The sequence below is a fragment of the Talpa europaea genome (genome assembly GCF_964194135.1).
Source record: "Talpa europaea genome assembly, chromosome: 13".
Classification (NCBI taxonomy): domain Eukaryota; kingdom Metazoa; phylum Chordata; class Mammalia; order Eulipotyphla; family Talpidae; genus Talpa; species Talpa europaea.
The window spans coordinates 51,076,985-51,091,513 of record NC_140080.1 but is presented as its reverse complement, the minus strand read 5'-3'; the positions used below and the strand labels follow the sequence as shown (position 1 = coordinate 51,091,513).

Sequence of the window (14,529 nt, the reverse complement as noted above, 5' to 3'; positions counted from 1 at the left end):
TCCTCACTGATGCCCGGACCCTCTAACTGGCTGGTTCTTGCTGCTTCAGGACACCGGCAGGAGAGCTGCCCCGGGACACTCCAAAGCATGGGCTCACATGCCAATTCAGTGGCTGCTGCGGCCCCACGGTCACTGTGGCCAGGATCACCTGTGCTGCTGGCTGGCGCCATGTCTACATGCAACATGCCTTAGAGCACTGACTTGAGAGAGGGGATAAAACAAGTAATTTAAATACATGCAATCTGTTTGTGTTGAGAAGATGGAAAGTCTTAAACTGGAAAAATCATGACCTCACACCAACAGTTTCTTGTAGGGCTTGTTATTAAAAAATGCCATGTTGACTCTTGTTACGAGTGCTGGGTCTTAAGCTGCTGCAGGGGGCCTTGTTGCCCCAGCCAGATAGGATACTGACAAGCAGCTAAGAGAAAGGGCCTCACACCGTGGGGCTGAAGATCTGGCATCCTTTGCTTTTTGTTCTTGGTCATAGGAGATAAAAATTTATTAGAGAGTGTATTGGCAGTGGATTATACGTGTCAGCAGACTGTGGGTGGATGGCACGGAAAATTATCTGTTTAGAAATTAGTTATTAAACAATGTGGCCCACTTGACAATGGGAGACAATTTATTGTACATGCCAGACAAGCAATCCAGCACAATAATTCTAGTAGGTCCTTCTTTTGCCTTCTCTTGAAGTTTCTTGGGAAAGTTTTTAAGTGAAGCTATTTGAGTTAAGGAGTTTCTAGGTAAAGTTCTGATAGCTGAGTAGCAGCCGGTCCCAGCTGAAGGCCATGCGAATAAGTCTTTTCTTGCTTAGGCTTGAGCTGATAGGGATATACTGGCAGCTATCTACTGCCTTAGGTTATTGTTTAGCTGAAACAATGAGTTGTAGTGTAAGCCTTAGTTTTTTTATTAACCTTGAAGGTTGCTTTCTTACTGAGAGCACGTAGTGGCCAAAAGTCTATGGGAAAAGGGATGCACTGATTGTTTCTGCTTTGTTTCTATGTATATGATGATATAATCTCTCAGCTTGCTAAAAAAGTATAAATAAAGCACCTGCTGAGCCCCTCAGCCCCTTTCGCTTCACCTAGGCCGTCTTTTCCTTTCAAGGACTTCTGACCCGACATTTTGCCGAAAGCTGGTCTGCGGCATTAAGCCACATTCAGACCCACTGGCCCAGAATCCACATTTTAACGAGATCCCACGTGACTGAGATACATGAACTTTGAGGGGTACCATCAGAGAAACTTAAAAGTGAGAAAACCAGAAAAATCTTAGAATGACCATCCAAGGCGTGCCATGGCAGCTGTGTACACATTCACACATGCCTCACCTCCTCCCTCGAAACACACACTATAGTTTCTTTCTTATTCTGCATCAGCCTCTGAAAAGCCTCACGTGGACCAGCACTGTCCCTACGAGAGATGAGGCTGCACCCTGGGGCCTCCGTGGATAAGCAGAAGCTGGCTGGCCGCTGGGAGCTGAGAAGTCGGTTAAGTGGGACGTGTGTTCCTAAGCCTGAGAAGCCTCTCGTATTTCTTTCCCTCCCCTCATCCTCCGATCAAGGCAATGTAGCCTCTCCTTGCACTTCCTCACAACGGGGCTGGCCCTGGAGCGTTCTCTGCTGGGGAATCTCCCGGGGTGGGAAGACAACCCACCAGGCTGCGCAGCTCCGGAATCTCCAAGCTGGCGAATTTCCCATGGAACATCTAAAATACTGACTTCTAATAAAGCCATTGATATAATTAACACGAAATACAATTGATCAGGATGAAATTTTCAAAAATTACTAACAAAAAATCCAAGTGGTAAATCTAAGCCAGCAAAATTTGACCTCAAAGGAGAAGCCGTAGTAGAAATAAACCTACCACAGCTTCTAAAATGCTGATGGACTAAAATCACTTTAAATAGAGTACTTGTCAAGTCTTCTAGGAAGAGTTGAGATAACTGCTATAAACTAAAACTAGTTTATCAATTCTCTGCAGAAAAAAAATGAATACAGGCATTAAACAGACTGAATGGAGTTACTGAAGAAAACACCTTCCACAAGAAAGCACCACTTTCAGTATTTAGGTGTTTACAGTTGAAATGGCCTCAATTCAAAATGTCCACTGCAGGGAAAACATTTATTCTCAGGGGGTCACAAAACCACCTCAGTTTGAGGTTTCTAGTGGGGAGAGGTGAGAGTTGGGCCTCTGTCCCCACCCTAGCCCAGTGGTCTGGTCTGGTTCCCTAGTGGAGACTGTAGCTCTAACATGTCCGTCCAGGCCACTTAAAGGCCATGGTCGCAAGGCACAGGCTGGCTTGGTGTCTTCCTCCATGGCCAGCTCCTCCCACTGGGTTGGCTCCTGTTCTACATCCAGCCGAGGGAGTTTACACCAGGAGTTCAAAAATACAACAACAAAAAAACAGAATCCACAAAGGTTTTCTTACTCATGTTTTATTTCCAGACTCCACTTCTTTTCCCCTTGAGTCAGAGGATTATTAATTCTGAAAAGCCATTTGCTTGGTTTTAAGCTGCTGGGAGTTTTCTCCTCCTCCTCACTCATTGCTTCTCTTTCTGGAATCTTGCACAGAAAATTACCATATAAGGAAATAACTGTGTGTCCAGGAATCTGGGCTCAGAGCGCCTTCCTGTAAACTGTAAGTTTAGAGCCTGGCTGTCTCCTGCAGGTCCCTCCCTCCCAGTCACATCCCAAAACAATAAGCTCACCTGCTGTCTCAGCCACCTTCCTTTGGAAAGCTGACTCTGGAGAGGGCGTGGGACACATCCCTTCTGGCGTACTCAGTTTCCAAGCTGTTAGGCAATGGACCATCCTACATAAATGGGACCTGGGCTGACCTGGTATGAGGAGAGTCAGTAATGCCAGCATAGCCTGAGTGCTTCCCCCACAGACTAAGAATTGCCCGGTCACACGGACAGGGGTTCCATGACAAGATGCCGGCAGCCTGGATGGTTCTTAGGGTGTCACCCCTGTAGCTCTCTCAGGACCTTAGTACTTGACCAATTTAGAGGATTCTAGAAAAACTAGCACCACAGAAATACCTGAGATTTAAGGGCAAAGGTCACCCGCAAAAAAGGTAACCCCCCAAGTCATCCCATCAGGAGGGAGGACAACTAGGGGGACCAGGGGCTAGCTGAGTAAGCTCAAACTCCCAGACAAGGGGAGGGGGAGGCAAAGGCCATTTAGAGCAGGGAGCCCTGCACGCTGGTGAGGAATGCCTGTGGAGGGCAGGAGAAAAACACTGGCAACCACCAAGCCTATCAGCATGAAGCTTTAAGTGTCTTAAAGATACAGTTTTCCCCTTTATCTTGTTCACTCAAAAGTCCTAAAATTAAACACCTGTAAGGACAATTATTGACATTTTTTCATCTGCTATGAAAGTCTGAGTACCAGCTAGTTTGCAGATTTTATTTTTGCCTCAAGAGGGATTTAAAAGAATGGCTGAATCTTCAATTTCCCACATTTGCTTGGTCTTTATATTGCCTTGGAAGCCTTTTTTTTTTTTTTAAAGATTTATTTATTTTTATTTATACAAGCACTAGGTACAGTCAGAAGCGCGGGAAGATGAGAGAATTCACCAGAGCCAGAGCGGGGAGCAGAGCAGGCAGAAGGACCGAAGTACACTGCTGAGGGGAGCAGCGGGCGGCGGCAGGAGAGGTCTGCGCGCCATGTGGGACCCTTGCCGGCGGCCGGGGATCGAACCAGAGCTAGAGAGGGTGCGGGGCAGCCTTGCAACCCAGTGTTCAACCGCTGTGTCACCAGGGGAGGCCTGGAAGCCTAACTTTCTTCCGTAGGCCCTACACCATGAGATCATGCCTTAGGATCCAACACCCCTTGCCACACTCAGTGTTTGCTGCTCTGAACATGCCCCCACCTTGGCCAGCCTTCGAGGCAACCACAGGACCATGACAGTCACTGCTAAGTAGCTAGTTGGGAGGTGACACTCCAGTCTTTTTCTGACTTTGAACTTCATTAAAGACTATTCAAGCTGGCCTGGCTAGGTGTTGCTGTTAATAAAACAGGAACTCTTAAACAACACAGGTGCCTTTTGTGCTCACTGCCAGTGAAAGAAATAGAATTCCAATAGCGAGTACTGCAGACCGTCTGGACTTGAGGATGCTCCTTACCACACCACCTAGCTGAAGCACAAAGGCTGGAAAGAACTGGCTGGTGCATTAAGAAGTTTTGTGGTATTTCTAAGCATGCCCTGAACTTGAATTCTATCACGGTGACTGCTTTTGAAAATACAGCAGCCTGATTCTAATATAATTTACAAGACTGAGGTTTGGGGGGACAAAGTATATTACTATAATTTAATAGAGACTATATACCTCAAAAATTAGGCTGAATTAAATCGAGGCCTCACCCTCCTTCAATCTCATCTTGATGCTGTTTCAGACGCCCTCCCCTCACCCGGCACCACCCCTCAAACTTCTGCCTTCCTCCGCCTTCCTCCTCTCCACAGTCCCGCCCTTATTACCCACGTCACCTGTCGCGGTGGAGGTACTAACTCATTTCTCTATTTTTCAGTGGAATTTTGAATTTCAGTGCACCCATGCCTGGGTTATAATGCAAGAATAAGAAAACAAAGGGCTTATCTGTGAGGGCTTCTATAGGAAGCGGCCTATATATGTTTCCAAGGATGACGGGCACCCGGATCACTTCCTGAAACCCTGAGTTCCCACTTAGCAAATGAAACCAACACTCAGAGAAGCACCATGAGGATTCAGCGAGGTCAAGGGTCTTTCAACCTGAGCCCGTGAGATCAACTGACATTTAGACAGCACTTTGCAAAAGCACCCCTACATGGTCTCGTACTTGACTGCGAAGCAACCCTGAGAGCGAGCAGGTTTACAGATGAGACTGAGGCTCAGAGATGGCTCTTGCGAACAAGAGCCCCAGAGAGCAGGAGGCACGCCGGCCCCAGAGGCTGCAGAGACACAGGGGCTCCTGCCCAGCGCAGATCTGGCCCGGGGGATAGATGCAGAGTTCAAAGAAATGACTAAACTAGTTAAAAGACAAATATTTTAATCTAGTTTCCCCATTTTATACTAAATCAATAATACAGGTCACAAATTGCATTTATTTGCAGACATCTAGAAAACAATCAAAAGTGTATATAGCTCTCTATATAGATCTTATTAATAAATTTTATTTGGACAAGAGAACTTGTGCCACAACAGTTTTAAACAGCATGATTAAAGACTGCAACACTCTCAAGAGTTGTCACAGATATTTACAGTATGTGAAGAAAAAGTTGCACCTCAGAGCTGATCATGATCAAGTTAAAAACACCTGACATACAATATACGTGCTAATAAATCTCCTTCAGGTCATGACCAGCATGAAAAAAAAAATCAGGACATAGATACTCAGCAAACTTTGTTTTGTAATGTGTACAGCAATATGCTGCATTTAAGAGTTAAAAACCGATTCTACTTTAGTGTTAGGATCAAGCCCTTAGGAGAAATAAAAGAAAAAAAATCTCCTTTCCCATTTACACACATCAAAAACTATTCACACTCCGGGCCGGGCTAGGCAGCTGGCCACAGAACCCAACAGGCCTTCCCTGCATGGAAACAGGGCTAATACTGAAGGTCTCTTTCACATCCTGGCTCACAGCCGCCTCTGGCTATAAGAATTCCATCTATCAGTCGTTAAATAAAACCAGGAGAAAGCAATGCAGGTCTCCGGGAATCTCATCCCTTCCATAAGGAAAATGCTCTGCCAATTCAAGTTTCATTCAGTCAGGAAGACGGAAGGATTTAAGGCTTCGGTGACAATTATAATCCTCTGAGAAATTATTTTCCCTTAAAGTCAAGATAAGATAATAGTGTTTACTGTACTTTCTCTTGACTCTTAAAATCCCTGGTATTGATGTAGGCAACTTGCACCTGCAATTAAGTTCGCAAGAAAGGAAGGTCTCTCCTTCTCCCAAAGGCTGCCCCACGTCACACCTGTGCTGAACACTCGACACACTTCGGCTCCCCAGGAAGCAGGAAAGACACTGAGGCTCAAGCTTTCTAGTAGGTTGAGGAAGCTGTGCTCATGGCATCTTCGGAGATTTTGGTGCTGGCAGGGTGGATGCTTGCAAAATACTTAACGTCACTGTCACGATCCATCTGAAGAGCCATGATGGTCTGCTCCACGGCTTCCTGGTGACAGCTGGCAGAGGTTAGGAAATATTCTGGAAGTGAAAAGTACAGATTACAAATGAAATTAGCCTGACATTTCACTTCTGTTAAGTATAAAAAGTTCTTAGCCATAAAACACAATTTTTCTACCAGAATAAAGTGTATTCTATTGAACTATAATTAATAACCCAAAGTGATCTGTATTACAGAAAAACCCCAAACATAAAAGAATTATGAGATTGGGCCTCCCTGGTGGTGCAAGGGGTTAAGCACTGCACTATGAAGCAACCTGCAGCCTCTGCAGCACAAGTTCGATCCCCAGCCAGCCAGGGAGCAACCCACATGGAGCAGGAGATGTCTCCTGTCTCCGTGCTGCTCCCCTCAGCAGTGTATTTCAGTCAGTCTGCCTGTTCTGTTCCCCACTCTGTCTATGGTGTTTCCTCTCACCCCCACACCTCTGGCCTGTACCCCAGCTCTTATATGCATAAATAAATAAATCTGAAAAAAAAAAAAAAAGAATTATGAGATTTATCTCAATTATTTTTTAACAGCTAAACTGCTTGACCAGTGGCAGCAAAGCTAACACATATATTAAAACTGTATCTGTCAAAGCTATTGACCACTCAGTAAATAGGAAGACACTTCCAACACCAAAACCAAATCCAAGTCTTCGTTAGCTAGCTGGCTTTTTAAAAATTTAAATGAATTCCAATGGAGAGAAAAAAGCAGTATTTACCCACATTCTTCACAGTCTACTAGAAACTTCTTTTTGTGCTTCATTCATGAGTTCATGCATTCAACTGGTATTTATTGGGGAAAGCCGGGGTGGGGTTGGGGGAGGATTACAAAAAATAAAACAACCTGAATCTTGAGGAGCTTACAATCTGCAGCAAATACTACAATGCATTTGTTTTATAACTAATGAATGAAAAAGAGGAGGAAAAACAAACACTTCTCCTAGCCCTCAAGTAAGAAGAACAGATGTCACATGGGGCAGGTCAAAGGCAATGGCTTTTCATACAGTTGTAAATGACTTTCCAGTTTTTAAAACTAGTTAAGTTTTAAATTTAAAAAAAAAAATTCAAGTGAAGAGAAGGGTGATAATTAGAAGTGCCTTTCTTCACCTTTTAATCATCTGTGTCCAGAGAGAACCACCATTAACAACTTACAGTACAGTCCTCTATCTACAAACATATAATACAAGATTCTGCTTTGATATCTATTTATTCATGTCATCTATGAACTTCCTCCCTGCCACTTTTCCTAAGAGTTATTTACCCACCTTTTTCTAGTAGAGTTTGTCTTAACGTCTTTGCAAGCAGCACTCTAACATTAGGAACCCGATCATTTGCTAAGGTTAGCAAATGTGGCATTAGATGCACAGCAAACTGATCCATGGGAAGGCAATCATCTTCAATGACCGTCTGGGGGAAAGAAATGACTGCTTTAGATTTGTCAATTCAGTCTAAGAAGTCACAACACTAACAAACTTTTTAGTAACAATGTACATTGAAAAAAATGACATGTCCCCACAGAGCTCTACACAGCTTTTACTGCCCTATGGAGACTGGCAGGTTCACAAGTCACCTTTCACACCTGAGCTGAGTCAGAGACCACCATGTGCCCCCTAGTGGGTTGAGTTGTGAGATGTGCCAGCTTCATAAACTGCTGGCGGACCCAGGAGTGAGGTGGGTAGAGGGCCAACTCTGAGGTAGCAGGTGATCCTATAATAGTTGAACAGCAAAGTTCTGTTCCTTAAGGATAAGAAAAAGGGTGTCTGAGAGGCAAGGAGTAAAAGAAGAAACAAAGTTCTAGACAGAAAAATGTGTCACAAATGGTTAAGTCCTCACCTGGCAGACAAAGACAAAAGCTTGCCGACCAGACCACTTGGGACATCTGCCAAAATTTTCCACAAGCTCGTTGATGAGGTCCACTCCAAATGTGGGTGGTGTTGCCATGTGCAGCTTCTTTACCATCTCACTGACCTACGAGGGGAACCCAGGGAAGTAAGGCATATCTGCTGTTCTATGACCACATTAGTTTGCTGATCAAAAATTGTACAAGTTTAACACATACCAATTTGTAGGAAATCCAACGAACAGAAGAAACTTTATCTGCACATAGATTCAGAGCAATGGGACGTAAATATTCATAAACATCTCTGGGACTATATAATTCTAGAAGCAAAATCAGCTGTCTACAAAAATGAATTATAAAAATAAAAACAATTAAAATTTCAAAACATATACATGAAAGTAAGTTAATCATCTGAATAATCTATAATACTGGACTTTGTAAGATGAACACATTCAGGTCTCTCTTTCATGCACAGAATTACCTTCAAGATAATCTATTAGGAAATGCATTTAAGTGATATCAAGTTCAAGGAGTAGCTCTTTTTTTCTGAATGTAAGGAAAACTAATGCTGTGAAATTCTGCAGCAGAGCAAAGCATTTCTTTGTATGTTCATTTGGAACATGGAACACATTTCTTCCATAGTAACTATTTAGACTGCACTGAGAAACTTTCATCTATATAATTCAGTTATCTAAATAATGAAGTTCTAACATTTTTTAGGTAGCCTGACTTGTCTGTCAAGACTATGAGCAGTTTCCAGTGGAAACAGACCTTTGCTAGAAATAACAGAAAATGTCCTCTAGACACTGTCTTAGGAGAACTCAACATTAACAGCATCCACCAGGCTAATCTGAGAGCCGCAACAGTGCCCCTGAAGGAGTACCTTACATGGGAATGATTTTTATTTTTACCTATCAAATTTTACAATGAAAATTACTCACATCTATAGTGAGAAAGAAGTGAACTATACACATGAATTTACATACTGTAGTACTAACAAATGCCCCTGTGTACATAAATAAACCCACACAAACAGAGACATTTATTGACACTTTCCTGATATTGCAAACTTGGCAAATTCTCACTGGCTTCCCCTGGGTGCTGCCAAGAAAATGAGTCCTGGAAATAAAACTGGAGAGGGGCACCCCAGCAGACAGGAATGACTGGCAGTGGGGGATAGGACTGAAACCCCTTTAGGTTCTTTTCTCTCATACAAAGCAAGAGTCATAGGCTGTTGATGGAAACTGACAACAAAGCCCATGTACCCCATGGGTATGGGTAAAAACACATGTAGCAAAGGGATAAGAAAACTCTACCCCAAAGGAAGGGGCACCAAACCTCTGCCCGAGACTGATGCCAGACACAAGGCAGAGACTGGCTGCAACAGGAGGGAAGGCAGCAATTCTGAGGAAGCTCAGGCACAGAGTTTTCCTTGCAAAGAATAGCAGTCTAGGGTTGGGGGAGCGGCAAGAGAAGTCAATACTTCTATTATAGAAGTCCAGGAACAGCTAAAAAACTGAGGATGCAATGTGAATTCTTAAAAACACCCATCATAGATCTCACCCTCAGCACCACAGATCTCACCCTCAGCAAGAGGTAATGGCAGCTCACAGCCAGAACTAAAGCTTGCAGGGCACTGAGGGCGACCACAACAACAAAACAGCCCAAGCTAACTGGATTCTGACTAGGTGGACTGAACCCATTTCCAGTCAGAAGTCAGCAAGCTAGAACTATATGGAGAGACATCTGTAAAGTGCTGAAAGAAAAAGTACAAGGCCCAAAGTCTATATCTAGCAAAAATATCTTTTAAAAATTCAGTTGAGGTTTAGAATCTTGAAACTCCACATCCCAATTTAGGATAAACCAACATAAAAATGGGAATTGAACTTGAATAGACAGTTCTCCAGAAATTATATGCAAATGGTTGATAAGCAAATAAAAAAGGAGCTGAGTATCACTGGACATTAAGGAAAGGAAAATTAACACAAAAATGAGACAAGGAAATGCTATTTCACATTCACGATAATGGCAGCTATACTTGAAAAAAAGGCATGGACATGGAGAAACTAGAGCCCTCATACATTGCTAGTGGGAATATAAAATGGAATAGCACTGTGGGAATAGCGCTGTAAAAGCAACACCAGTTTCTCAATAAATTAAACACAGAATAAGTGGGGCTTCCCTGGTGGCACAGGGGTTAAAGTCTCAGCATTATCAAGCTGTTGCCAGCCACTGAGGCATGAGTTCGATCCCTGGCCAGGGAGCTAACCCACATGGCACAGCAGACCTCTCCTTTCTCACCCTCTGCTCCCCTCAGCAGTGTATTTCAGTAGATCGCCTGTTCTGCTCCCCACTCTGTCTCTGGTGCATCCTCTCAGCCCCTGCACCTTTTGCCTATACCCCAGTACTTGTTTGTATAAATGAAAATTTTAACAAACTCTTTACTAAAACAATAAAATAAAATATAGAATTACCAACTGACCCAGCAAATCCAACTTAAAAAAAATTGACAACTTGTTCAAATAAAAACTTGTACATCAATATTCACATCAGTACCACACACAACAAACAGCCAAACAGTAGACAACCCAAATTTCCATTGATGATTAATGGATTAAATGAACATGTTATGTTCATCAATGGAATATTAGTCAAGTATAAAAGAGAACAAAAATTCTGATACACACCACAATATAAACAAATCTTAAAAGACATTATGTTAAGAAAAGTCAAAGGCCACATGTTGTATAATTTCATTTGTATGAAATGTGAAGAACATACAAATCCACAGAGACAAATCAGAGCAGCAGCTGATGGGGCTAAGGGCAGGGAGATATGAAGAGTGGCAACTTAAAGGGCATGCGGTTCCCTTTTGGGACGAGGCAATGCTCTAGACTAGATAATGATAATGGTTACAAAGTATTACGAACACACTAAATGTCACTAGTGGCGAATTTGGTTATGTGCATTTTACCACAATTTAAAAAGAAATTAGTGAAACAGGATTTTTCTAAAGAAAATAAAAGTCGAGAAAATTCATTGTCAGCAAGACCTGCGTTCCAGGAAATGTGAAACAGGATACTAGACAGAAATTTGGGCCTACAAGAAATGATGGAAAAAATCCAGAAAAGATAAAGAGGAAGTGAATGACACAACCCTCCAAAACGAAATCTAAAAAATTGTTATAACTTACTCAGCCAGTTCAGCTCGAAAGCGCCAATTTCTACTATTATCTGTCACCAAAAACTCCTGAAGTTGATAAAGATATTCTCTTCTTTTGTCAATATGAAGAAGCTGAAGTAACAAAATAGAAATATTTACTAGGATAAGGTTTAGAAGTTATTTCTTTCACTAATGTTTAAAAACAACTATAAATAATATGATTAATAGTTCTGAAGGAGAAGAGAATTATTGAACTGCTTTAAGAATTTATAAATTCATGTCCCCCTGATAATCTTATTTATCTTCAAAAGTCATTATCATCTTTCTTTTGAAATATTTGTTTCTTGAGCCTGTCAGTGACCCAAGCCCCCAGTGTCTGGGGCATTGCTCTCTTACATGGCACTCTCCACTCTATCCATGACACTCTATCCAAGTCATGACCTCCAACTACTTATTCACATGTAAGCACAGCAGATGGTACAATGATGGGACATTGTAGGTGCTCAACAAGTTATTTGTTGAGTGAAAAAAAAAAAGGAAAAGAAAAAAGTAGTTTATCCCACAAATATTTAGAAGTAGGATTTTAATCAACAAGGGGGAAAAACCCTAAAATCTGCTGTAAACAAAAGCAAGTAAATGTAACTCTACAATCAAATAGATAAGAATCACACTGGGAAAAGTCTATGCTTGATCTTAGGACAACGACTAGACCTCTTCATGGGAGATGTTCTAAGAAAGTACCTAAAGACACCTTGAAAATTATATAGTTAATTTGATGCTGGAGTAATTCTGAAACTATTTCCTATATGTTGTGGAACTGGGCAAATGACCAAACATGCTAGTGTTAAGAACAGAGCTTTTAAAGTGAGAGAAAAGAAAAATAGAAAGTGAAGAAAGAAGCGCAAGTGATAGTGGACTAGAAGTAGAGATGCCAATAAAAACTCAAAAATTAAAAACAAAAAACAAAAACCCCTCTTAGTTCCTGTCCCGAAAAGGCCTAAAGGACATGGCACCCCAGGAGCAGTACGCACATCTAGCCCAGATTTTGGTTTTTAAATACTGCTCTCCACTAAAAAAGACTAGGGGCCTCTGGAGAAATAGCTGACACTCAGAGGGACAAAGCAAAGTAGATTAAAAAAACAAAGCAGTTTAAATGAAAGAAATGACCAAAAATGATTAATTACATTGAATAAAAATAATTCTGAAGTCCACGGGATACTAAAAAATTTCCAAAGGGGATAGGAAAAGAACAGAAAGCTTATCTTTATATGAGAATGGCAACTAATAAAGAGAGAAGAATTACAAAAATAGAAAATCAGTATTAGACACAACCAGCACAATTTCAACTGAGTTAGGCAAAGACTGGGGGAAGATGTTAATTGAGTCTGAAAGCATCTCAACTCCCACCCCACTCAACCCCTCAGTACATATATGGAGAAGGTGAAAGGTTGTTTTCCGAAAAAAAAAAAAAAGGTGAGCTGACAGCCAGGTAACCAGAGTGAGACCAAGGAGAGGAGCAGTCACAGCACATTACCTACATTGTAACTGATGCACTCAGAAAACACCTGACAGCCTAGACAGACACCACACAGTCCTGTGTGCATGCGTGTCACACGTGCGCATTTTATATAACGACACTCCAACAAATTCAAAATAAGATCCATTCTACACAAAACAACCAGCCTGCTCTTTTCAAAAATGCCAGTGATATTAAACACAGAAAGTCAGGAAAACTGTTCTAGATTTAAGAGGACTAGAGAGAAAAGATATTTAAACTCACTGTGATTCCTGACTGGATTCTGAATCGAGGGGGGAAAGCTACAAAGGCTGTTTTAGGGACACTTAGGAGAAATTTCAGCATGATCTCTATAAAATGTAACAACATGGTGTTCACGATTTTTAAAAAGCAGAAATATAGTACTTCTACATCCCAAACCTTAGGACTATCAGTGAGCCAATTTAAAAACTAAAGTCTAGGAAACAACAGTATTTCAGAATTAAATAATTTATAAAGACAGTGCTGTTCACCTTGAGACCACAGATGCCACATCAAAGGAGTAACAAAGATCAGAGGTAAATTCTAAGATCCCTAAACTACAACAAAGTCTCTCTAACTTACTACAAAAATTTTTACATATACTTTGTTCAGTAGTTTTGAAAAATAAAGTGGTACAATCATTTGTAACCATGATCTAACATTTAAAATCAAATTTAGGGGCCTCCTGGTGGCATAGGGGGCAAGTCTCAGTGCTATCATGATCTATCACAGGTGCGGCCTGAGTCTGATTCCCAGCCAGGGAACTTGCCCTATGGTGCAGCAGACCTCTCCTGTCTGGTCTGTTGCTCCCCTCATTAGCGTATTTCAGTAAATCTGCCTGTTCTGCTCCACCCTGTTTCTGGTGAATCCTCTCACACCCCTGCACCTCTGGCTTACGCCCCAGTTCTCCTATGCATAGAGCTTTAAAAAAAATAAAATTTAGCATAATCACTTCTAAATTAAAAATTTAAATGATCAGAATAGGGCTTTTTAGAGCACATCTCACTGTCAATTTACGGCTGCATTTTCTCATATAAAACACACAGAAATCGATATTATTTAGTGATAGCAGAAAATAAAAATTTAAGAACTACAGAGGTGGTATTTAAAATTTTAGGAGATATTTAAAAGTTACCTTCAGAAAATCATGCAAGTGTTTAAGGACACCTATCCTGACTTCATCAAGGTCTTTTAAAAATCCATTAAAAATTGGAACCAGATCTGCAGCTGTCAACTGATCTCCAAGAATAACTGCAAGCTCATGGATGGAGAAGGCTAAAGTTCTTCGAACTTTCCACTGAGGAAATAAAAATAATTATATTAGTAAGATAAATGCAAAGTGCTTAATACTTTAATGTTCACACAATATATGAAGACAAATCTTCAATCTCAGTATTATTAATCTAAATGAGAAATTAAATCCAAATCAAAATAATAGTAATACCAATTTTTAAACGCCTACTATTTATCAAAAACTGGCAGAAAAATGTTAAATCCCTACATAATATGCCTTATCTCCTTGTCCATTATTAAAAAGAAAGAAAGGAAAAACACTAACGGCACAGTTTGGTAGTGCTCTAAACATTTACTGATGTCCCACGTCAATCCAGGACTGGCCAATACCACTCTCAGTCTACTCCTCTCTTCCCAATTCCCACAAAGCCTGTATCCTGGATTAAAACATAATAAAATGTTTTGAAGGAAGTAGCAATTAAAGAAATTAAAAAAAAATAGGAAAATCTTTAGTAGACAGCTCTGGAAAAGAACTCCTAAAAAGAAATCCATTTATAGAAAACTACATTAAAAAACACTTCCATACTGCCTTAATTTTCAAATT

The 14,529-nt window shown here is 41.2% G+C and overlaps 1 protein-coding gene across 1 annotated transcript in view; it reads right to left on the bottom strand.

The window, feature by feature from the left end:
* Nucleotides 1–6,025: 6,025 nt before the first annotated feature.
* PPP4R1 (protein phosphatase 4 regulatory subunit 1) overlaps nt 6,026–14,529 on the bottom strand; it is a gene marked incomplete at both ends in the record, with an annotated part of 45,365 nt that continues 36,861 nt past the window's right edge. The window contains 6 exons of the mRNA XM_084252141.1: nt 6,026–6,189; nt 7,419–7,560; nt 7,987–8,121; nt 8,213–8,333; nt 11,187–11,287; nt 13,828–13,989. Coding sequence (XP_084108267.1) covers nt 6,026–6,189; nt 7,419–7,560; nt 7,987–8,121; nt 8,213–8,333; nt 11,187–11,287; nt 13,828–13,989 — 825 coding nt within the window. The remainder of the gene's footprint in view (nt 6,190–7,418; nt 7,561–7,986; nt 8,122–8,212; nt 8,334–11,186; nt 11,288–13,827; nt 13,990–14,529) is intronic.